The sequence below is a fragment of the Sturnira hondurensis genome, unplaced genomic scaffold (genome assembly GCF_014824575.4).
Source record: "Sturnira hondurensis isolate 20B ecotype Veracruz unplaced genomic scaffold, ASM1482457v3 Scaffold0006571, whole genome shotgun sequence".
In the NCBI taxonomy this organism is placed as follows: Eukaryota; Metazoa; Chordata; class Mammalia; order Chiroptera; family Phyllostomidae; genus Sturnira; species Sturnira hondurensis.
Genome location: NW_028079202.1, coordinates 1,874,510 through 1,899,100, shown reverse-complemented (window position 1 = coordinate 1,899,100; position 24,591 = coordinate 1,874,510). Strand labels below are relative to the sequence as shown.

General features: G+C 38.9%; 1 protein-coding gene across 1 annotated transcript in view; it reads left to right on the top strand.

Annotated features, from left to right (window-relative positions):
* Positions 1-24,591, top strand: part of CNBD1 (cyclic nucleotide binding domain containing 1) — a 327,528-nt gene that overhangs the window by 7,088 nt on the left and 295,849 nt on the right. The window contains exon 2 of the mRNA XM_037050237.1: positions 20,663-20,735. Within this exon, the coding sequence (XP_036906132.1) occupies positions 20,663-20,735 (73 nt within the window). The remainder of the gene's footprint in view (positions 1-20,662; positions 20,736-24,591) is intronic.

The window sequence follows — 24,591 nt, the reverse complement described above, 5'->3', positions numbered from 1 at the left end:
CACACAGCCCCTGCACACTGGGGGCAGCAGCAGAGGACGCACCCTCCCACAACCTCAGCAGCAGCCCTGGCAGAGCCTCTACTCTGCAGGGCTGAGTGTAGGCTGGGCTCAGAAGGGCACTGGGGGCCCAGCAGTGAACTGAGGAATTGGACTGGAGGCTGGGCAACTATGAAGAGTGTGGCTCAAGAAGGTGCAAAGCAAAGCAATTCCCCCTCAAACTGCTGCAGCCAGGAAGACCAGAAGAACTGCCCTGGCCAGTTTGAAACCAGCACAAGGCTTGCTCTTTTATTTTTATTTTTTCCTTTTAATTTCTTCTTCCTTTCTTTCCTTTTTTATTCCTTCTTCTTTCATTCACTTTCTTATTTTTTGAAATTTCTTCTTCCTTTTTTTCTCTTTTCTTTTATTTCTTCTTCCTTTCTTTCCTTTTTTATTCCTTCTTCCTTCCTTATTTTTTTTAATTCCCACAAATGATACAACAAATCCTGGAGCTGTGAAAGGACCAAAGTTGTACCCAAAGAGGTATCATCCCAACAACTGAGACAGTGAGACAAACTTCACTTTCTTACTCCAGAGAACTTGCAAGTTATTGTATATTTGTATTATTATTTTTTCATTAGTCTTATAGCATATATTTTACTAGCATTTTTGTATTTCTCTTTTTATCTTTAGTTTTCTTTGCTGGATTTGTTAAGTTGCATGTTTGACTGGTTTCCCTTTCTCTCTCATTCATAATATATTTTAAATTTTCTGTCTTTCACTTCTCTTGTGTTCCATTAGCACATTACTCTAGAGCCTGTACTTCCTATTGTTGTTATTCAGATAATATAGATTCTGACATATGATTGTTGCCCCATTACTATTGTAAATAATTGTTATTCCATATAATTATAAATACTACACAGCAACCCTCACTGTTTTCTGAACCTTATTACTGTTGTGATTAACTCTATTCTCTCATGCACTACACTTACTTTTTATTCTTTACTCTCACTTTACCTCATAATCTGACCTCCCATAAGCTCACTGCTTTCTAGATCCAACTCACAATAGTCTTCCCCCCACACTTTTAACACGAGTCTATTTTCTTCCCACCCTTTCTAAAAAGTGGCTATTTGGGTCAAATATCACAGTTAACACTATACATATACAAAGGATCTCCTATCTCTTCTCTACAGGTTAGTACTTTAAATACTATAGAACACACTCCTGCTGTCTTAAAACTTTTTGCTTTGACCCCCCGATTCATCACAAAAAAAGAGAGTAGATGGGAGCTGTGAACATCAGTATACCTGCTGGAAAAGGAAACCCAAGAACATAAGAACCACCAAAAATAGCAACAAAAGAAGGATAAGGAGGGAGTGGGAGCCATACTAACCATCACCAAAGACCGATCTGAAAATACAACTAAATGATGGAGAAATTACACAGAACAAGTAACTGAACAAAAGTGAGAGGGAAGGCTCAAAATCTTGTACACACAGAACAACCAGCTTCAAAACAACCTGCCTATGCCTGCACAACAGAATATGAGATGTGGTGAATGGACTGACCCTCAATTAATTAGCTGGAAGGAAGGACCCAACAAAGAAAGACCCAACAAAAGTCAAAACCCAAAGACACACAGAAAGCCAACATAAACTACACTCCAAGACCAGCGAGCTCAGGAGATCAAGGAGAATGCACTACTGAAACTCATAGGTCTTCTATCATAGAAGTTCACATCACAAACCTATGGAGTCAGGACAGATCAGTATAAAATACAGAGGCTAACATAAGAGTCTCATGAACAATGGGAAGACAAAGAAACAATCCCCAAATGAAAGGAAAAGAGGAAGCCTCAGAAAGAATACTAAATGAAATACAGGCAACTCAACTATCAGATACTGAGTTCAAAGCAGTGGTTATCAGGAAGCTCAATGAGCTCACAGAGAATTACCAAAAACTAAAGGGAAAGTACAATGAACTCACTGAAGACTATATCAACATGAAAAAGGAAATAGAAACTATCAACAGGGGCCAAGAGGAAAAAAGAATACAATTTCTAAACTGAAGAACACAGTAGAAGGAAACAAAAGCAGGCTCAATGAAGCACAGAATTGGATCAGCAACCTGGAGGACAAGGTAGAAAAAAAAACACCCAGAAAAAAAAACAAGAAAAGGTAAAGAGTCTCAGAAGGAACAAGGGTGGGTTAAGGGAAATGCATAAAAACAAGAAACACAATAATACCTATATAATAGGAAAACCAGAAGGAGAGGAAGAAGATCAAGGGATAGAAAACCTGTTGGAAAAAGTAATGATGGAAAATGTTCTTAATTTGATGAGATAAAAAGTCACACAAATCCAGGAAACACGGAGAATCCCAATCAAGAGAAACCCAGAGAAAACCACTTCAAGACACATCATACTTAAAATGGCAAAAGTCCAAGACAAAGAGAGAATCTTGAAGGCAGGAAGGGAAAAACAGGAGGTAACATAAAAGGGATGCTTGATAAGACTAGCGGCTCATTTTTCAATGAAAATGCTCCAAAGCAGAAGGGAATAGCAAGAAATATTTCAAGAAATGAAAATCACAGGCCTGCAACAAAGAGTGCTTTACCCAGCAAGGCTCTCAATTAAAATGGAATGCCAAATAAGAAGCTTCTGAGAGCCCTAAATCTAAGGGCTTAGTCTGAGTAAGTGTCTGTCAGGAAGGGGGTTTTGCAGAAACTTTAGGGTTTCCTGCTCAGACCCTTAACATATGAATGAAAGAACTCTTAATAGAGTAGGTTTCACAGGTTTTTTAGAAATTCTTTGTGTTGCCAGATTTTCCCCCCAGATCTGCTCTGGCAAGGCAAGGAGTTTCACCACTCCCCATCAGGTATTCAGGCTTGAGTGGATTAGAGCCAGGAAGTGCTTCTCCCAGAGGACATGGAGACTCAGGCTATACCACATAGCAAGTGGGCGAGGGTCCATTGGTCACTCTTTGTTGCAACCCCCAAGTCCTTCCATGATGGCCTCCCAAGTGATTGAGTCTGACTTAGGTTGCCCCTCTCTCTGTGAGGAGACTTACCTGTCATGGACTTCCGACTATGCTTTGGGGGCAGGAAGAAAACTGAGGCAGCATTTGCTACCAGAGACAAGCTTTGTCTCCTGTAACTCACATTCCAGAGGTCACTTGCTCATCCTTAGCCATGGGGGGTAGAGTTACAATTCCTGAAACTGGGCAGAGTGGTCCACAACACAGATGCTGCCAACAAGAGAGCCAACTCTGAACAAAAGACCTACAAAGACTGAAAGTGAAGGGGTGGAAACGAATATTCCAAGAAAATGAACAGAAAAATAAAACCCAAAACAGCTGGGGTAGCAATACTCATATTGGACAAAATAGACTTCAAACAAAGAGTCATAAAAAAACCCCCAGAAGGTCACTTCATGATACTCAAAGGAAGAATCCATTAAGAAGACGCAAACATTGTAAATATATATGTACACAATATTGGTGCACCAAAATGCATAAACAATCTTAGAGGACTAAGTCAAGAAAGATATTGACAGCAACATAATTACAGTAGGGCATATCGACACCCCACTGTCAAAAATGGACAGATATTTCAAAAAAAATATTAACAAAGACATTGTGGCATTGAACAATGTCCTAGATCAAATGAACTTAACAGATACATATAGAGCCTTTCATCTCAAAGAGGCAAGATACATATTCCTTTCAAATGCACATGCAACATTTTTAAAGATAGACCACATGATAGGGCACAAAACAAGTGTCAAAAAATTCAAGAAAACTGAAATCATATCAAGCATTTTTCTGACCACAAGTGACTAAACCTAGAAACCAAACTCAAGGAAAACACTCAATACCGTGAAACTCATGGAGATTCAATAACATGCTATAAAATAATGAATGGGTCAAGAATGAGATCAAGGAAGATTCAAAGTTTCAGAAAACAAATGAAACTGAACTTAAACCAACCCAATATGGATGGGACACAGTGAAGGCAGGCCTGAGAGGGAAGTTCACATCAATAGAAGCCTACCTAAAAAAGATAAGTATTTTAAATAAACAACCTATCCATATGCCTACAAGAACTCAAAGAACAACAATGAAGACAGCCCAGAGCAAGTGGAAGGAAGGACATAATGAAGATCAGAACAGAACTAAATGACAGAGAGACCAAAAGCACAATTCTAAGGATCAATAAATCCAGGAGCTGGTTCTTTGAAAAGATAATGAAAATCGACAAGCCTTTAAGCAGACTTGTCAAGAAAAATAGAGGACCCATATAAACACAACCAGAAATTAAAGACGGGAGACTATAACTGATACCACAGGAGTACACATGTCTGTAAAAAACTACAATAAAGAACTACATGCTGAAAACTTTGAAAACCTAGGTTAAATAAATGAATTTCTAGAAAAATATAATCTTCCAAAAGTCAGTGAAGAAAAAGCAGACCACCTGAACAAACCAACAACAGCTGATGAAATTGAAGCAGTAATCAAAAAGCTCCCAACAAACAAAACCATGAAATACAGGGTTTCAAAATAGAGTTTCACAAAGAATTTAAGGTGTCACCAACCCCTATTCTTCTCATACTATTCCAAAATATCAAAAATGAGGGAAGACCCCCAAACTCTGTTTATGAAGCCATCATCATCCTAACCCTAAAATCAGATAAAGATACAACAAAGAAAGGAAACTTCAGGCCAGTGTTGCTGGTGAACATAGATGCTAAAAACCTCAACAAAGTAATGGCAAACTACATTCAGCAATACATTAAAAAGATCATACATGATGATCAGGTGGGATTCATCCCAGGAATGCAAGGGTGGTACAATATTCACAAATCAAAAAATGTAATACATCACATAAACAAAACTACAGACAAAAAAACACATGATCATATTAAACAGATGTGGAAAAAGAATTTGATAAGGTACAGCACCCATTTATGATAAAAACACTTAGCAAAGTGGGAATAGAGGGAGCATTCTTCAACCTAATAAAGGCAGGTCATTTATGAGAGACCTACAGCCAACATCATACTCAGTGGGCAAAAACCAAGAGCTTTCCCACTATGATCAGGAACAAGACATGGATGCCTGATTTCACCTCTCCTATTCAACATAGTATTGGAAAGTTCTGTCAAAAGCAATCCAAAAGAAAAGGAAATAAAAGGCATCCAAATTGGAATGGAGGAAAGAAAACTGTCATTGTTTGCAGATGATGTGATACTCTACACAGAAAATCGTATAGGTCCACTAAAGAACTACACCTAATAAATGAATTTGGAAAACCAGTGGGATACAAAGTCAATGTCGACAAATCAAAGGCATTTTTGTCTACCAACAATGAAATATCAGAAACAGAAAACAGGAAAAAAAATCCCATTTGATATAGCAACAGGAAAATAAAGTACCTAGGAATAAATGTAGCTGTGGAGGTGACTTTCCTCACAAGTCCCCCCAGCTGCCACAGATGAAAGTAAACATGATTGAGATATGATGTGATCTGCTTGGGGTGGAGAGGTGGCCATTTTCCCAGAGGAAAAAGGCTGTGAGCAGTGGGCAGTTTCTCAGGGGAAAAAGGGCATTGAGCCCCCTCCTCTAGACGCTTTTATTGGGTTGTAATACACAGGAATACAGGGTGGCAAGGATCAAACAGTAGATAGCATTTAGTATGAGTAAGAGTCTGTCAGAAACAGAGTTTTAGGGTTTCCTGCCCAAACCCTTAACACATGAATGAAAGCACTCTTAGCAGAGCAGATTTCACAGGTTTATCAGGAAGTCTTTGTGATGCCAGATTTTTGCCCAGGACACTCTCTAGCAAGGCAAGGAGCTGCACCCCTCCCCATCAGGTATTCAGGCTCAAGGGGATTAGAGCCAAGAAGTGCTTCTCCCAGAGGACATGGGGACTCGGGCTATGTTAAAGCTAGGGGTGAGAGTCCATTGCTCTTTATTGCAGCACCCCGCCAAGTCTTTCCATGAAGGCCTCACAAGTGATTGAGTCTAGCATAGGTTGCCCCCCACTGTGAGGGGTCTTACCTGTCATTGACTTCCTACCAACTTTGGGGGCAGGGAGAGGAAACTGAGGCAGTGTTTGGTACCAGAGACAAGCTTTCTCTCCTGTGGCTTGTATTCCAAAGGTTATCCCTTGCCCTTGGCCACAAGGGGTAGGGATACAATTCCTAGAACCAGGCAGAGTGGTCTACAACATGTAGCCACATAGGTATAAAACCTGTACTCAGAAAAATGCACAGCACGGAAGAAAGATGTTAAGGAAGACACTAACAAATGCCAGCATGTACCTTGCTCACGGATTGGAAGAACTAAAATAATCAAAATGGCCAAACTACCCAAAGCGATTTATAAATTCAATTCAATCCTTATTAAAGTACCAATAACATATTTCACAGATATAGAACAAACAGTTTATAAATTTATACAGAATTATAACTGACCCCGAATTGTGGTAGCAATTTTGAGAAAGAAGAACAAAGTAGAATGGATAACAATACTTGATATAAAACTGTATTACAAGGCCACTGTAATCAAATAGCCTGGTACTGTCATAAGAACAGACACATAGACCAAGGGAACAGAACAGAGAGCTCAGAGATAAACCCAAGTCTGTACGGTCCATTAATATTTGACAAAGGGGCAAGAAACATAAATTGGAGTAAAAATAGTCTCTTCAACAAATGGTGTTGGGAGATTTATACAGATACATGCAAAAAATGAAAATCGATCACCAATTTACACCATGTACAAAAAGTAGTTCAAGCAGTATTAAAGAGTTAAATATAAGTCATGACATGATAAAAGTCCTAGAGGAAACCATCAACAGGAAAATCTCAGACATTCTACACAGCAACATTTTCACTGATATGTCCCTTCAAGCAAGGGACATAAAGGAAAGAATAAACAAGTAAGATCTCATGAAATTAAAAAGCTTCTCCATAGGTAAAGAAAATGGCATTAAAATGAAAAGAGAGCCCTGGCTGGTGTAGCTCAGTGGACTGAGCGCAGGCCTGTGAACCAGACGATCACGGTTCCATTCCCAGTCAGGTCACATGCCTGGGTTGCAGGCCAGTTCCCAGCAGGGGACATATGAAAGTCAACCATACATTGATATTTCTCTCCCTCTCTCCTCCCATCCCTCTAAAGATAAATAAATAAAAATATTTTTTTAAAAAATGAAAAGAGAAACAAGTATATGGGAAAATACATTTGCCAATGATACCTTGGATAAGGCTTTTATATTCAAAACATATAAAGAACTCATGACTCCACTCTGGAAAGATAAAAAACCCAATAAAAATAGGCAAAAACTTGAACTGTCACTTCTCCAAGGAGGACATAGAGGTCTGAGAGAAGTATGAAAATAGGCTCAGCATCAGTATTAATCAGAGAGATGCAAATTAAAACCACAATGACATGCCCCTTCACACTGGTCAGAATAGCCACCATAAACAGAGCAACAAAAAACAAGTGTTTGAGAAAGTGTGGAGAAAAGGGAACCCTAGTGCACTGTTGGTGGGAATGCAGACTGGTGCAGTCACTATGGAAAGCAGTATGTAATTTCCTCCAAAAACTAAAAGTGGAAATGCCTTTTAACCAGGCAATTCCACTGTTGGAACTATATCCTAAGAACACTGAAATGATAATCCAAAAGAACCTATGCACCCCAATGTTCATAGCCGCACGATTCACAATAGCCAAGTGCTTGAAGCAACCTAAGTGCCCATGAGTAAATCGGTAAAAACTATGGTACATTTACACATTGGAATTCTATGCATCAGAAAGAAAGAAGGAACCCCTACACTTTGTGACAGGATGGATGGAACTGGAGAGCATTATATTAAGTGAAATAAACCAGGCAGTGAGGGACAGATACTACATGATCTCAACTTTAACTGGAACCTAATCAGCAAAAGAAATTATAATCACAGACATTGAAATTAAGGACAATCTAACAATATCCAGAGGGGAAGAGGGAGGTTACAATGGAGGGAAGGGTTTTCAGGAACTACTATAAAGGACACAAGGACAAAACCAAGGGGGAGGCTGGAAGGAAGAGTGGGAGGTGGTTTTGCCTGGGGTGTGTGGGGGGGGAGTGGTGGTGGGGAGATGCAGACAACTGTAATTGAACAACAATAAAATATTTTAAAAATCAATCAAAACAAGTAAAAAATAAAATAAAATGAAATGTTTTTTAGTATTCAAGGAATCTAAGATTTTTAATTTTTTACTTGAGGTAGTTCTGTCTACCACAGTTGGTTGGAGTGTTATCCCATGACCCATGTTGGTTTGATTCCTGGTCAGGGCACATATGTAGTTTGTGAATTCCATTCCCAGTCCCAGTGTTTATGCTCCTTGGCCCCACTGTGTACAAGGAAGCAACCATCAGTGAATCTCTATTACATTGATGTTTCTCTCCCTTCCTCTCTCTAAAATAAATGAAAAAAAAGTCCTTTGGTGAGAATAAAAAATATCTTGACTCGTGGTAAGAGTGGTGAGAATAAAAAATATCTTGACTCTTGACTTTCTATTTCATAACTGAAATTTTTGAAATTACTTGTATAATTCCATCTTTATTGTATAATATTGCTCTATTAATGTATTTATGGGAACCATATACTTATAATATTTATTTTTATTTGTTAATCAGACCCGTCTCTGTTTTTTTCTTTATTTTTTGTATTTTCAAATCATGTGCTGCTTTTATTTTACTTTGTATTTATATTTATCTTTATTTTTATTAAATACTATTGCATTTTATTATTGTTCAAGTACAGTTTTCTGCTTTTTCTCCCCATGCCCCCAACCCCAGATATCCCCACCTCCCTCCCCTGATTCCACCGTCCTTTGTTTTTGTCAATGTGCCCTTTATGGCAGTTTCTGAAAACCCTTCACTCATTTCTCTCCATTGTCCCTCCTTCCCTCCTCTCTGGCTATTGTTAGATTGTTCTTAATTTCAATGTCTCTGGTTATATTTTGTTTGCTTGTTTGTGTTGTTGACTTAGTTCCAGTTAAAGGCGAGATCACATGTTATTTGTCCTTCACCACCTGGCTTATTTCACATATCATAATGCTCTCCAGGTCCATCTATCCTGTCACAAAGTGTAGTGGTTCCTTCTTTATGCTTCATAGAATTCTGTTATGTAAATATACCACAGTTTTTTGATCCACTCATTTATTGATGGGCAGTTAGGTTGCTCCAGCACTTGGCTATTATAAATTGTGCTTCTATGAACATTGTGGTGTAAAGGTTCTTTTAGATTGGTGTTTCAGTGTTCTTAGGATATAATCCCAGCAGTGGAATTTCCTGCTTAAAAGGCATTTCCACTTTGTTTTCAGAGGAAATTCTATACTGTTTTCCACAGTGGTTGCACCAGTCTGCATTCCCACCAACAGTGTACTAGGGTTCCCTTTTCTCCACACTTTCTCAAACACTTGTTTGTAGTTGTTGTTGTTGTTGTTGCCTTGTTTATGGTGGCCATTCTGACCAGTGTGAAGGGGTATCTCATTGTGGTTTTAATTTACATCTCTCTTGTAGCTAGTGATACTGAACATTTTTTCATACATCTCTGGAGCCTCTGTATTTTTTAACTTTGAGAAGTGTCTGTTCAAGTCTTTGCCTATTTCTAATTTGTTTTTTATCTTCCTGAAATAGAGTCGTGTGAATTCTTTATATATTTTGGAGCTCACACTTTTCTCTGAGGTATCATTGGCAAATATGTTTTCCCATATGGTTGGCTCTCTTTTCATTTCAGTTCTGTTTTCCTTAGCAGTGTAGAACCTTTTCATTTTAATGAGACCCCATTTGTTTATTCTTTCCTTTATGTCCCTTGTTCTAGGGGACATATCAGTAAAAATATTGTTGCATGGAATATCTGAGAATTTCCTGCAGATGTTATTCTCTAGGACTTTAATGATATCCACCTTGAATTTATTTTTGTGTGGTGTAAGTTGGTGGTCAGTTCTCATTTTTTTATTGCATGTAGCTTTCCAGTTGTCTCAACACCATTTGTCAAAGAGGTTATCTTTGCTCCATTTTATGCTATTTCCTCCTTTTATCATATATTAATTGACTGTAGAGACTTGGGCTTATTTCTGAGCTCTATTCTCTTGCATTGATCTATGTGTCTATTCTTATGCCAGTACAAGGCTGTTTTGACTACAGTGGCTTGTAACACATGTTGATATAAGGTATTGTGATCTATCTTCCTTTGCTGTTTTTCCTCAAAGTTGCTGCAGGTATTTGGGGTCATTTATGGTTGTATGTAAATTTTTAAGGTGTTTGTTCTATATCTGTGAGATATGCCATTGGTACTTTAATAGGTATTGCATTGAATCTGTAAATTGCTTTGGAGAATATGAACATTTTGATGATATTAATTCTTCTGATTCATGAACACCATATATGTTTCTGTTTGTGTCTTCTTTAATTTCTTTTTTCAGTGTTGTAGTTTTCTGAGTACAGGTCTTTTACCTTTTGGGTTAGATTTATCCCTATGTGTTTTGTTTTTCTTGTTGCTATATCAAATGGATTTTTTTCTGATTTCTCTTTCTGGTATATTATTGCTGGTATACAAAAGTGTCTTTGATTTGTGAATATGAACTTTGTATCCCACTGTTTTGCCAAATTCATTTATTAGGCTGAACCACTTTTGGTGGATTTTCTATGTGCACTATCATGTCATCTGCAAACAAAGACAGTTTTGATTCCTCTTTTCTAATTTGGATGCCTTTTATTTCTGTTTTGTATCTGATTGTTGTGGCCAGGACTTCCAATATGTATTGAATAGGAGTGGTGAAAGTGGACAACCTTGTCTTGATCATGATCTTAGTGAGAAAGTTTATAGTTTTTGCCCATTGAGTATGATGTTGGCTGTAGGTCTCTCATATATGGCTTTATTATGCAGAAGAATGGTCCCTCTTTTCCCACTTTGCTGAGTGTTTTTATCATAAATGTCGCTGTACCTTATCAAATGCTTTTTCTGAATGTATTGATATGATCGTATGGTTTTTGTCTTTGTTTTTGTTTATGTGATGTATTACAATTATTGATTTGTTAGTGTTATACCATCCTTGCAACCCTGGGAGGAATCCCACCTGATCATGATGTATGATCTTTTTAATGTATTACTGCATGTGGTCTGCCAAGATTCTGTTGAGAATTTTAGCATCTATGTTCATCAGTGATATTGGTCTGAAGTTTTTTTTCTTTGTTTTTTCTTTATCTTGTTTTGGGATTAGGGTGTCGCTGGCCTCATAAAAAGAGTTTGGGAGTTTTATATTTTCTTGAATTGTTTTAAGAATCTGTGAAGGATAAGGTTTAATTCTTCCTTGAGTGCTTTGTAGAATTGTCCTGTGAAACTGTCTTGTCCATGGCTTTTGTGTGTCAGGCGTTTTTTGCTTACTGCTTCAATTTCATCACTTGTTATTGGTCTGTTCAGGATTTTTGCTTCTTCTTTATTCAGTTTGGAAGATTATATATTTATAGAAATTTGTCCTTTTCATCTAGGCCTTCAAATTTCTTGGTATATACTTCTTCGTTGAAATTTCTTACAATCCTTTGTATTTCTGTCTTATCATTTGTAGTCTCTCCTCTTTCATTTCTGATTGTGTTTATTTGTGCCCTCTCTCTTTTTTTCTTGATAAGTCTGCTTTAAGGCTTGTCAGTTTTATTTATCTTTTCAAAGAACCAGCTCCTGGATTTATTGATCCTTAGAATTGTACTTTCAGTCTCTCTGTCATTTAGTTCTGCTCTTATCTTGGTTGTTTATTTTCTTCTACTTGCTCTGGACTGTTGTTGTTGTTATTTGATTTCTTGTAGGCATAGGGTTAGGATTTTTATTTGAAATATTTATCTTTTTTAGGTAGACTTGTATTGCTATGAACTTCCTTTTCAGGCCTGCTTTCACTATGTCCCATCTAATTCTGGTTGGTTTGAGTTCATTTTCAGTTTTTCCAGAAATTTTGATTTTTTTATGATCTCATTTTTGACCCATGCTTTGTTTAATAGCATGTTATTTAATCTCCATGGGTTTGAGAACTTTTGAGTTTTTCTCATGAGGTTGGTTTCTAGTTTCAGTCACTTGTTATCAGAGAAAATGCTTGCTACAATTTCAATTTTCTTGAATTTGTTGAGGCTTTTTTTTTGCATCCCATCATGTGATCCATCTAAAAATGTTCCATGTGCCTTTAAACAGAATGCATATTTTGTTTCTTTGGGATGAAAGGCTCTCTCTCTTTCTCTCTCTATATATATCAGTTAAATCCATATGATTTAGGACATTGTTCAATGCTACAACATCTTTGTTGGTAGTTTTTTTGTAAGATATATTCATTTTTGACTGTGGGGGGTTGATATTCCATACTATAATTGTGTTGCCGTCAATATCTTTCTTGAAATTCTCCAAAATTATCTTTATGTATTTGGGTACTCCTTTGTTGGGTACATATGTATTTACAATGTTTATGTCTTTTTGGTGAATTCTTCCTTTGAGTATTATGACATTACTTTTTGGGTCTCTTTTTATGGGTTTTTATTTGAAGTCAATTTTGTCTGATATGAGTATTCCTTCCTGGCTCCCCCCCCCCCACCCGTGCTTTTACTTAGAATATTTGCTTCCAGCCCTTCACTTTCAGTCTGCGAAGGTCTTTTGTTCTGATGTGGGTCTCTTGTAGGCAACATATGTGTGGGTCATGATTTCTTGTCCATTCGCCTATTGTATGCATTTTGACTAGTGCATTTAATTCATGTTTTTTTAAGGCTATTATTGATGAGTAGTTATTCATTGCCATTTTTGTACCTGAGTTCCTCTCTGTCTCTCTCTTTTCCTTCCTTTCCTTAAAGCAGTCCTTTTAGTATTTCTTGCAGAGCTGGTTTGGTGGAGGTGTATTCTTTTAGACTTCTTTTGTCTTGGAAGCTCTTTATTTGGCCTTCTATCTTGATTGAGAGCCTTGCTGGATAAAGTAACCTTGATGAAGGCCTCTGTTTCTCATTACTTGGAATATTTCTTGCCATTCTCTTCTTGCTTGAAATGTTTTCATTGAGAAGTCAGCAGGTTACCTTATTGGGGCTCCCTTGTATGTTACTTCCTTTTTCTCCCTTGCTGCCTTTCATATTCTCTCTTTGTCTTGATATTTTGCCATTTTAAAGATGGTGTATCTTGAAGTGAGCCTCTTTGGGTTTCTCTTGATTAGAATTCTCTGTGATTCCTGAATTTGTGTGACTTTTTCTCTCATCAAATTAGAGAAGTTTTCCATCATTACTTTTCCAAATAGATTTTCTATTCCTTGCTCCTCTTCTTCTTCTTCTGGTATCCCTATAATTCAGATATTATTACATTTCATATTGTCTTGCATTCCTCTTAATTTCTCTTCATTGTTTTTGAGCTTCTTTTTTTTCTTGCTGTTTCTGTGAGTTTTTTTCTGCTTTGTCCTCCAACTTGCTGATCTGATCTTCTGCCTCATTAATCCTGCTTTTGTTTCTTTCCACTGTGTTCTTCAGCTCCGAAATTGCGTTCTTCATTTTCTCCTGTCATTTCTGGTAGCTCATTGTGAGCTCTTTGAACTTCCTGATAACCAGTGCTTTGACTTCAATATCTGATAGCTGACTTACCTCTATTTTATCTAGCATTCTTTCTGAGATTTCCTCCTTTCCTTTCATTGGGGGGTTGTTTCTTTGTCTTCTCATTGTTTGTGAGACTCTTCTTGTTAGCTTCAGCTTCTTAAATTGATTTGTTCTGGCTTACTGGATTCATGGTGTGAACTTCTGTGGTATAATACCCGTGAGATTAAGTGGTGTAGTCTCTTTGTTTTCCCCAGCTCGCTGGTCTTGGGCTGTCCTTTACATTGGCTCTGAGTTTGTCCTTGGGTTTTTGTTGTTTATGGGTTTTTTTGTGGGTCCTTCCCACCATCTGATGAACTGATGGTTTCTCTGTCCACTACCCATTTCAATTTGCTCTGCTGGTGAGGGCGGGTAGCATTGACGCTAGTTCTTGTGCATGTACAGGGTTTTGAGGATTTTCTTTTGCCCTTGTTTAGTTGCTTGCCCTGGGTAGTTTCTCTGCTGTTTAATTGTGTTTCAGATAGGTCTTTGGTTGAGGTTTGTGTGGTCTCTATTCCTTCCTTCATCTTCCTCTGCTGTTATCTGTTGGTAGTTTCCTTGTTGTTGGGTTTCCTCTTCCTTTTGGTGTCCTGGTGTTCACCGTTTTCAGCTAGTCTTCTATTTTGTGTGTGTGTGTGATCAGTTGGAGGGGAAGACAAACTGGTTTATGACAGCAGGAGAGTATTCTGTGATATTTACAGTAGTGGCTGGTAGAGATGAGATAGATGATACCCTGATTATGTACAGCGATAACCGTAATCTTCAATACAACTAGCCACTTGTTAGAAAGGATGGAAGGAAAATAAGTCTCTGGTTGGGGATGGAAGGTTTGTGATTTGGATCTAGAAAGGAGTGGGGTTGAGGGAGGTCAGATTTTGAAATAAGGTGAGAATAAAGGATGGTAAATAGGTGTAGTGTGAGAGAGAATAGAGTTAACCACTACTGTATTATAGTTCAGGCAAAAATGAAGTGGGCTAAGATCGAGGAGGGGGGGTTGTTGTGTAGTATTTACAATAATATGTAAAAACTATTATTTACAATAATATTAGAGCAACAGTCATATGACAGAATCTTTGATATACTAATATTGGGAAGTATTGGACCTCCAAGAGTGTGTTAACTGGGCAAGGGGAAGTAAAGGACAGTAAATTAGCAATATACTATAATTAAGGGGACAGAGGAAATTTGTCAAGTTATACAATATATCCAGCCAATGTGAAGAAGACTATACAGAAATAGGAGAAATACAGGGATACTATTAAAATAAAAGATATAAAAATAATGACAAAATAATGACAAAAAACCAAATATGCAGTAACTTGTTGTTTTTTGTTATAGCAAAGTGAATTTTGTCTCTCTGTCTCTACTGTTGGGGTGCCCCCTCTTTGAGTCTAACTGTTCTTTTCGCCATTCCATGTCTTTTGTCCCACTTGCAGGGGAGGGGGGCAAAAAAAAAGAAAAAAAAAGGCAGCCTATGGGAGGAAAAAGCGGGAGGTTTGGAAAGAAAGGAAGAAGGAATAAGACAAGAAAGAAGAAGAGAGAAGGTAAAAGTATTGAAAAATAAAACAATAATAAATTAAAGAAGTAAAAGATTATTAAAAAAAAACTCTTGTTGGTTTCCAGCTGGTCAAACCTTTTCTTCTAGTCACACTAGCTGCAGCAGTCTGAGAGGCGATTAGTGTGGCCTTCCTCTCTTTTCAGTGAACTCAGCAGGTTTCACCAGTGCCCTCCCAAGATCCAGACTGGCACTTCTCCTCAGCACCCCACTGAGAACAGATTTTCCCCAGTATTTACAGTCCTGGCCTAGGGTGTGGTCGTGTGCTCCCGGCCAGACTTCCCTGGTCTTGCAGGCTTGGGCGTGAACCTTTCCCAGTGCTATGATGGAAGACACAGGCGACTCTTAATTCTCCCCTGGCAACCACCAAGTGATTCCACGGGTGATCAGAGCTCTCTGGTGTGCTTCCTAATGCCCACTCCTCTCTCTGACTCTCCAAGGAAACAGATCTCTCCTGGCATTTTTTCAATTTGTGCCGGTCAGGTAGGGAGGGAGCTGGTGACTGGCTCTCTTCCAAGGTCCTTGCTGCCAGCCCTTGGCTCCTAGAGACCAAGGCAGACTGCCCAGGGCCTTTGCTCAGCCTGGTGGAGAGCCTGCAGCCTCTGCACTTTCCCCTTGGACCTTGTTGAGCTGCAGTTGTCTCCTCTCCTCACTGTCTGGTCATTCAGTGTCTGTTACAATTTCTGGAGTCCTACCTTCCTATATGCTGGGTCCCTTCTGGCTATCTGCTGCACTCCTCTGCAGATCAGCCCAGTTTTTCTCCTTCTATGGCATGTGGGGGAAAGCAAAATCCTTTGTCCTACTCTGCCTCCATCTTCTCTCTGAATCCTGGTCCTCCTCTTGAGATACTATATGATGATACCAGGCCTGTTGAGATAAGGCTAGCAGGTTTCCCACTTTGTTGGTTGTGCAGTATGTAGGGCACTTAGGGGGAGGAGAGTAGCCCTTACTCAAAGGCAACACCTTCATTCTTTGTAGTGACTCCAGCACTTGCTTCCTCAGGGGGACTCTGCTACTTTAGGATTGATTCATCCAGCTTTCCCTTTTCAGGAGTGAGCTCAGCAGCTCTGGACTTCATCGAGTAGATCAAAAGAGCTTCCCACTTGGGCTGGAGCCAGATAAGATTGCAGGTGGGGACTATGTTCTCTGTCTCATTCTAGAATCTCCATATAAGGCTCAGCTCTTTGTTCCATTCCCAGGCAATATCCTCCAGAAATTTCACACTTGTTAAGTCCTCATTCTGAGTTTCTTTTTCCCCCCAATGGAAATGCACTAATCAGGGGAATCTGGGACCTGGTAGGGCTATTCTTCAGAGTTTCTCTTTTGGGGTGGTGCTTGCAACCTTGTAGGAAGGGGGTTCGCACTCCTCTTTTCCATGGCAGTGTGGGCGGCAAGTGGTTTGCCTCACTTCAAAGTATCCTAGATGTTCAGTTCCCACCTGCCTAACTCCCAGCCAATTGCTCTTGCAGGAGAGCCAGGCAGGGTCCAAAAACCCCTCATTGCACAAATATCTGATCTCTCTGTTTGGCTTATCTCAGCGGGCAAGGATCTGAAGACCCAGTGTAGCTTGACATGGCTGGGACAAGTTCAGAATGAGCCAAAAAAAAAATTCAGATTCTTCTAGGCTCTCCTATGCAGCGGCAGCCATGGGGGGAGGAACAGCTGGTTCACACTGGGGAGCAGGGCACCACCCTTACTCTTGAGAAGGGGGAACCAGTTCTTTTTCTCAAGTTACCTGGTAAGTTCTCTGTTTTGGTTTCCACACCACACCTCCCCAACAACCAGAGATCTTCTTTATGCCACTGCTGTCTTCAGCCCTCCAAGGCCCTATTGCAGTATTGTGGTTTCTCCTGTACTCTGACTTCATATAGTAAACTGTTTAGTCTGGTGCCAAAACCATAGGAGTATTTCACGCTAAACTTCCAATCTCTGATTTTCACAGGTGTAGTGGAACCACATTGCTTCTCACCGCCATTGACCCTACAGCCTGCACTTTCCATCTTGGTTACTGTGTATTGGGGATTGCTGGGTGAATTATGGTCCCAAAGTTCTAAGGAGAGGGAGCCCTGCTGCTACCATTTCAATCTGGTCTCTCAGCCAGCAGAGTGGCTAAACAAGGGGTCCTTGCCCAACTGTATTTCCATTTGTCTTATCAGTCTCTGCAGTACCCACACCATACAACTGAGTCATGCCTGAGGCTTCATATAAAACCTCCTCAAGGAGCAAAATATCTCTCAAAGTCACTACTAGTTGCAGCCTGTAGGTGCCTCTGAAGGACCCGGGTCCAATGACCTGGTCCATTTATCAGTCTGAACCCCTATCCTGAGGTTTCCATGTTGGCACTGCAACAATGGAAGCTCTGCATGCTTCCACAGTCTCAGTAGATCCGCAAAATTCCCCTGACAGACAAGCAGTTAGTCAGTCTACTTATCCTGTTTCTGTTAATGTGGGCTGGTGACCATGGAACTAGGACTTCTGGTTCCAGTGAGGGAGATTATCTCCAGAGATGCAATTTCTGTCTGGTCTCAGCTGCAACAGAAATCACCCACAGGGTCTTTCTCCTTCTACTTATAAACACCTTTTATCAGTGTCTACAAAGTATCTTTTTCACTCCTTGACTTTAAACCTTTATACCAGGAAATATTCAGTTGATTGTTCAGGTTGATTGCTGAAAGCCCAGCTGAAAATTGGGATTAGGAGCAGGAGCAAGTAGACTGAGCTTCCACCTACTGTGACACTACAGCAATGAATACATTTTAAAAAGTTTTAGGTCTAGGGCTTCAGGCAAAGATGGAGGCATAAAAAGAAACACTTCACTTCTTCACACAACTAAAAGAAGGACAACAGCCAATTTAAAAACAAACAACAACCAGAACTGCCAGAAAAATCATTTGCATGGAAGTCCAACAACCAAAGAGAAAAAATAAACACTCATTCAGATTCGAAGAAAGGGTGGTGACAGGTAGCCAGGTCAGAGAGGACTCGGGCAAGGCAAAGGTGGTGGGCCACCTGAGAGATCCCACATTTGCACACAGAAAAGCCAGAAGAGATAATGGGGTAGCAAGACAGACTGCAAAAATGAGGGTTTAAGGTAAGGAACCAAAGACTCAAAACTCTTGGCTGTAAAAAATCTTTGGAGATTGTGGCAGCCAGAGAAACTCCCAGCCTCACAGGAGAATTTATTGGAGAGGCCCACAGGGTCCTAAAATGTATACACCCACCTGGGAATCAGTACCTGAAAGGGGACAATATGCTTATGGGAAGTGATGGAAAGTAGGATGAGAGCAGAGCAGGTGGAATTTTCTGTCACCTCTCTGGTACCTCCCTTACAGATAGTGCCACAAGGAAATAAAGGTGGTTGCCTCACCCTGGGGAATACCTAAGGTTCCACCCTTTACCATTTAATAGACAAAGAAACGTGGCCCAAATTAAAGAACAGATCAAAAATCCAGAAAAAGAACTAAGTGGCAAGGAAACAAGAAACTTATCTGATGCCGTGTTCACTCATAATCAGGATGCACACAGAATTGATTGAACTTGGTTACAAAATGAAGGAAGAAATGAATGATACACAAAGTGAAATATAGAAAAATATACAGTAACCAAGAGGGAAGGGAAGGAAGCAGACTTGAATCACTGATTCGGAACAAAAAGAAGAAATAAACACCCAACTGGAACAGAATGAAGAAACAAGAATGAAAAAATTAAAGACAAATTAGAAACCTATGGGACAACATTAAGCACACTGACATCTAAATCATTGAGTTCTGGAAAAAGAAGAGGAAGAGCAAGAAATTGAAAACTCATTTGAACAAATAATGAATGGAAACTTTCCCAGTCTGGCAAAGGAAATAGGCTTCCAGGAAGTCCAAGAAGTTCACCCTATCCCAAAGAAATTGGACCCAAGGAGGAACACACCAAGGCATATCATCATTACATTACCCTAGATTAAAGATAAGAAGAGAATCTTAAAATCAGCAAGAGGAAAGGAGACAGTCACCTACAAAGGAATCCCCATAAGTTTACTAGCTGATTTCTCAAAAGAAAGCTTACAGTCAAGAAGAGGCTGTAAAGAAGTACTTAAAGTCATCAAAGGCAAGACCTACTACATCCAAGATTACTCTATCTAGCAAAGTTATCATTCAGAATGGAAGGGCAGCTAAAGTGCTTCCCAGATAAGGTCAAGTTAAGGGAGTTCATCATCACCAGATCCTTATTAAATGAAATGTTAAAGGGACTTATCTAAGAAAAAGAACATCAAAAACTATGAACAATAAAATGACAACAAAATCACAACTATCAACAACTGAACCTAAAAAACAAAAATATAAACTAAACAACTACATCAGAAATAGAGTCACAGAAGTGTAGATGAGATGAAGGGTTATTAGTGGGGTGGGGAAGTGAGAGAATGCGAAGAAAAGGTGTAGGGAATAAGAAGCATAATAAGTAGACATATAATAGACAGGGAGAGGTTAAAATAGTATAGAAAATGGAGAAACAAAAGAACTTATATGAACAACCCATCGCCATGAACTAAGGGGGAGGGTTACTGGAGGGGGGTAGGGGGCAGTGCAGTGAGGAGGGGGATAAAGAGGAGAAAAAACTGGGACAACTGTAATAGCATAATCAATAAAATACACTTTAAATTAAAAAAATAACATTTTAAGAATACATTAAAATACTGATTTTCTCAATACCTTCTCACTAAAGGGATAAGGTCTGTGCATATTAGTGCCTATTACTGCTTTCTGTTTTTTGGGATTACTCACTACATGCACTCTCCTGGCATAAGGGAAAGTTCTATAATCATCCTGAGGATGCTGATGGTACTCACTAGTCTGTCTTTCCTCCATCTCCTCCAAAGGATGTCAGTTTTTGTTTTTTGGCAGTTTGCTTAATGGTTATGATTACTGCTCTTTACTGCTGCTATCTTTCTGCTCTTATGAGATCTTGTGTGATTTGCTTACCCTTGTACTTCCCAAAGAATTGCAAACTGAATCCAGACCCTGAAGGTGCTCTGGAAAGGGGCTAATCAAAGGTGGGGACCTGCAAAGAATTAAATAAGAAAGACCACTTTTGCAGAGAAAGAGAGAGACAGAGACAGAGACAAAGACCACAAGAAAACTTTTTTGGTTTGTCTTGTCTGGAGTTCTGAAACTAGTTCGCATTCTAAAGGTGTAGGATGGGGATTCTTAAAGGCTTACTTCCAGAGAAGTGACATTATATGACACATAAACTCAAGGATTTACTGTAATTAAATAAACAAATAATGCCAGCTCAAATAGAACATCAATGAAAAACATGAAATCCTTTTCTTATTTTAATCACTGTATTCAATTCTGTTTGTGCTTCAAAGACTGTTAAAACCTCACGTTGTAGTCAGAGAATTCCTTTACTATGATGGATGTTTGCAATTAAACTCTATTTATAAACTTGGCTAATAAGATTGCAGAAAATTAGTCACATTTTTAATTGATTTTTTTGTAGGCTTGAAAGTGTCTAAGCATATTGATTATGGTCAGTTGAATGCATTATGTCACATGAGTGGACAACAGAGCAGGTAAGATAGTCATGCTTCTTTTGTTATTCATGTTATTTTTGTTATTCATGCTTCTTTTGTGAATATTAAGTTTCTTTCATGAATAAAGTATAATAATAAGTCATTGTTGACTCTCATAGATACATGATTTACCACACAGATAAAGGAACTTGTGAACTTGGTGTTATTTCTCCAGATTAAGGAGACAGGATACATACACACACAAACGTATATATATACATAAAACATGATATAATCCTAAAAATGAAATATATATACACACATACATATATACATATACACGCATATATATACATATAAGGCTCCCCAAATAGGAGCCTTTCCAATACTTAGAAAGCAGTCATCAGGCAAAAAGATATGAAGGTATTGTGTATTTGATATGATTCCAAATCCACCTGTTTATGGCTTAAAACGCATTGTTTTAATCCATTTGTTTATGGCAAAGATTAAAAAGGTTGTTTTTAGAAGTAAAATTATGTCAGGACATCACCACCTGCTTCGTCGTTGTGGATAAGCACCCGGTTGCTCAGGTGCTGAGAGGCCCAGCTGGGGGTTTACCCACAAAACCAGAGAAGTAACTATGGCAAGCAGGCCTTTAGGCTAAATACTGAGAGTTTGTGAAGACTTTTAGAGAGTTTCTGTCTGAGAAAGGCACACTTTGCTGCCCTAAACAGCTCTCTGAAAATCCCGAAACATTTGCTTCTGCCCTGGCCAAGGCAACTCTTTGGGTGGCTGTGGTTTTCTACCATGCACCAGCCGTGAAATGATAACTCTGAGAATAGCCACCCTTCCCTCCAGCACCAGCACCTTGGTTCCCTAACAACAAGGAACTTTGATTTTGGAGCTGGCAGCTGGAAATCAGGTGAAGCTGGCTCTCTGAGAAACCAACTCCTATTAAGAGGTCCACCATTGTTACATTTGGATTTTATTCCTTTTGTCTCCTTTTGCTTGGAACAAGTGTAAATGATCTGCCATTTGTTTGGACTATCCTATTTCTGTACTGGCTAAGATATTACCTTGTACACTATTGGCTTATGAAATTATTCCAATTTCTACAGCAAGTCTGTGATAAATAAACTCCTGGCAAGACAGAATCAGTCTCTGGATACAATCTGCCACCCAAAACAAAATGGAATAATTTAAAACACAAATCCTGAATTCACAGCTGATGAGTAGATGACATAAATAAGCCAAATAACTGTTAAATACCATGGTTCAAAGCTCAGGATTCCTAATATATTTTATACTTGGAGATATAACTTAAAAAATCACTTTTTGCCAACTTCTTTGTCCAACTTGGATTTTTGAAATTATGAAACTAGTTTCTTCTGTACTCATCAGTGTCCCTCCACCCTCCCACCTTCCTTCACAGAGACAGGCTTTTGCCTACTCTTTCATGGGACTCCTGAGAAAATACCCTAAGTGGCCATTCCACTTTACCCTAAAGTGGCTTTCTCCACTTTAACATATTTCTGTAACATCCTCTTAACCATTTCAAATTATTTCTATAGACTCATTCGTTTTCCCGTTACTTTTTTTTTCTCAGAGAAAATGAGAAGGGTTTGCTTTGATATTCTTCACATTTCTCTCCAGACTGATTTTTCTCCTGCACTCTTGCATCCTCACTCCCAGTGATTTTCAGCTTTGCATAAAGAATTCTGTACTTAGTATCTGGAGTCAGGTTGCTTGGTCTGAATCCTGCCATTGTCATTTCCCAGCCGTGTGACCTTGAGCCACACTTTTATTCTTAATGAGGTTCAGTTACTTTGTATACAAAATTGGGAAGATATGAATATCAGATAAAATAGTTGTATAAAGATGAAATGATCTGGTCCATGTAATAGACCTAGAATGGTGTCCGGCACAAAAGAAAAACTAATGCTTCTTATTATTTGGGATGGGGACATTTATATCCAAAAGTTTAAGACAATGGGTTTTGAAGTCAATTTAGTTTTCATTTCATTTATACCCTGTCTCCTACTTCCCAGTTATATGAATTAGGAAAATTGCTCAGTTTTCAGTTACTTTAAAAAAAATTTTACATTTCTTTTTTAAAATTTATTTAATTGTTGTTCAAGTACAGTTTTTGGTCATTTACTCCCATCCCAGCCCACCTCCCCAGTGCTCCCCACCTCCCTCCCATTTCCACCCCTCCTGTAGCTTTTGAACATGTGTCCTTTATACTAGTTCCTGTAAATCCTTCCCTTTTACTCTGAAATTCCCTCCCTTCTCCACTGTGGTCACTGTCAGCCTGTTTTCTTTGGTTATATTTCTCTAGTGTCTTTGGTTATATTTCGCTCACCTGTTGGTTTTGTTGTTCAGCTTACTATGAAAGGTAAGAGCATATGGTATTTGTCTTTCACCACCTGGCTTATTTCACTCAGAATAATGCTTTCCAGTTCCATCCATGCTGTTGCAAAAGGTAGGAGCTCCCTCTTTCTTTTTGCTGCATAGAATTCCAGTATGTAAATGTACCATAGTTTTTTGATCCATTCATTTACTGATGGGCACCTAGGTTGCTTCCAACACTTGGCTATTGTAAATTGTGCTGCTATGAACATTGGGGTGCATAGGTTCTTTTGGATTGGTGTTTTAGGGTTCTTAGGATATGATCCTAGCAGTGGAATTGCTGGGTCAAAAGGCATATTCATTTTTAGTTTTCCTAGAAAATTCCATACTGTTTTCCATAGTGGTTGTACCAGTCTGCAATCCCACCAACAGTGAACTAGAGTCCCCTTTTCCCCACGACCTCTGCAATACTTGTTTGTTGCTTTGTTTATGATGGCCATTCTGACCAGTGTAAAGTGGTAACTCATTGTGGTTTTAATTTGCATCTCTTTGATAGCTAGCGATGTTGAGCATCTTTTCATGTATCTCTAGATCTTCTGTATGTCCTCCTTGGAGAAATGTCTGTTCAAGTCCTTTGCCCACTTTTTAATTGAGTTGACTGTCTTCTTGCAGTGGAGTCATATAAGTTCATTGTATATTTTGGAGATTAAACCTTTGTCTGAGGTGTCATTAGCAAATATGTTTTCCCTTACAGTTGGTTCTCTTTTTATTTTAATACTGTTTTCTTTAGCTGTGCAAAAGCTTTTTATTTTGATGAGATCCCATTTGTTTATTCTTTCCTTTATATCCCTTGTTCTATGAGACATATTAGTAAAAATTTTGCTGCATGAAATATCTGAGATTTTCCATAATGGTTGTACCAGTCTGCAATCCCACCAACAGTGGAGTAGAGTCTCCTTTTCCCCACACCCTCTCCAACATTTGTTGTTTGTTGCTTTGTTTATGAGAGCCATTCTCACCGGTGTAAAGTGGTATCTCATTGTGGTTTTAACTTGTGTCTCTCTGATAGCAAGTGATATTGAGCATCTCTTCATGTGTCTCTGTATGGAATTTTCTCAGAAAACTAAAATTGGACTTGCCTTTTGACCCAGCAATTCCACTGTTGAGATTGTATCCTAAGAACCCTAAAACATGAATCCCAAAGAACATATGCACTGCAATATTCATAGCAGCACAATTTACAATAGCCAAGAGTTGGAAGCAACCTAGGTGCCCATCAGTAAATGAATGTATCAAAAACCTATGGTACATATACACAATGGAATTCTATGCAGCAGAAAGAAGGAGCTCCTGCCTTTTGCAACAGCATGGATGGAACTGGAAAGCATTATGCTGAGTGAAATAAGCCAAGGGTTGAAGGACAAATACCATATGATATCACCTTTAACAGGAAGCTAAACAACAAAACAAACAAGCAAGCAGAATGTAACCAAACACACTGAAATAGAGAACAGGCTGACAGTGACCAGAGGGGAGAGGAGAGGGAATTTCAGGGGAAATAGGGGAG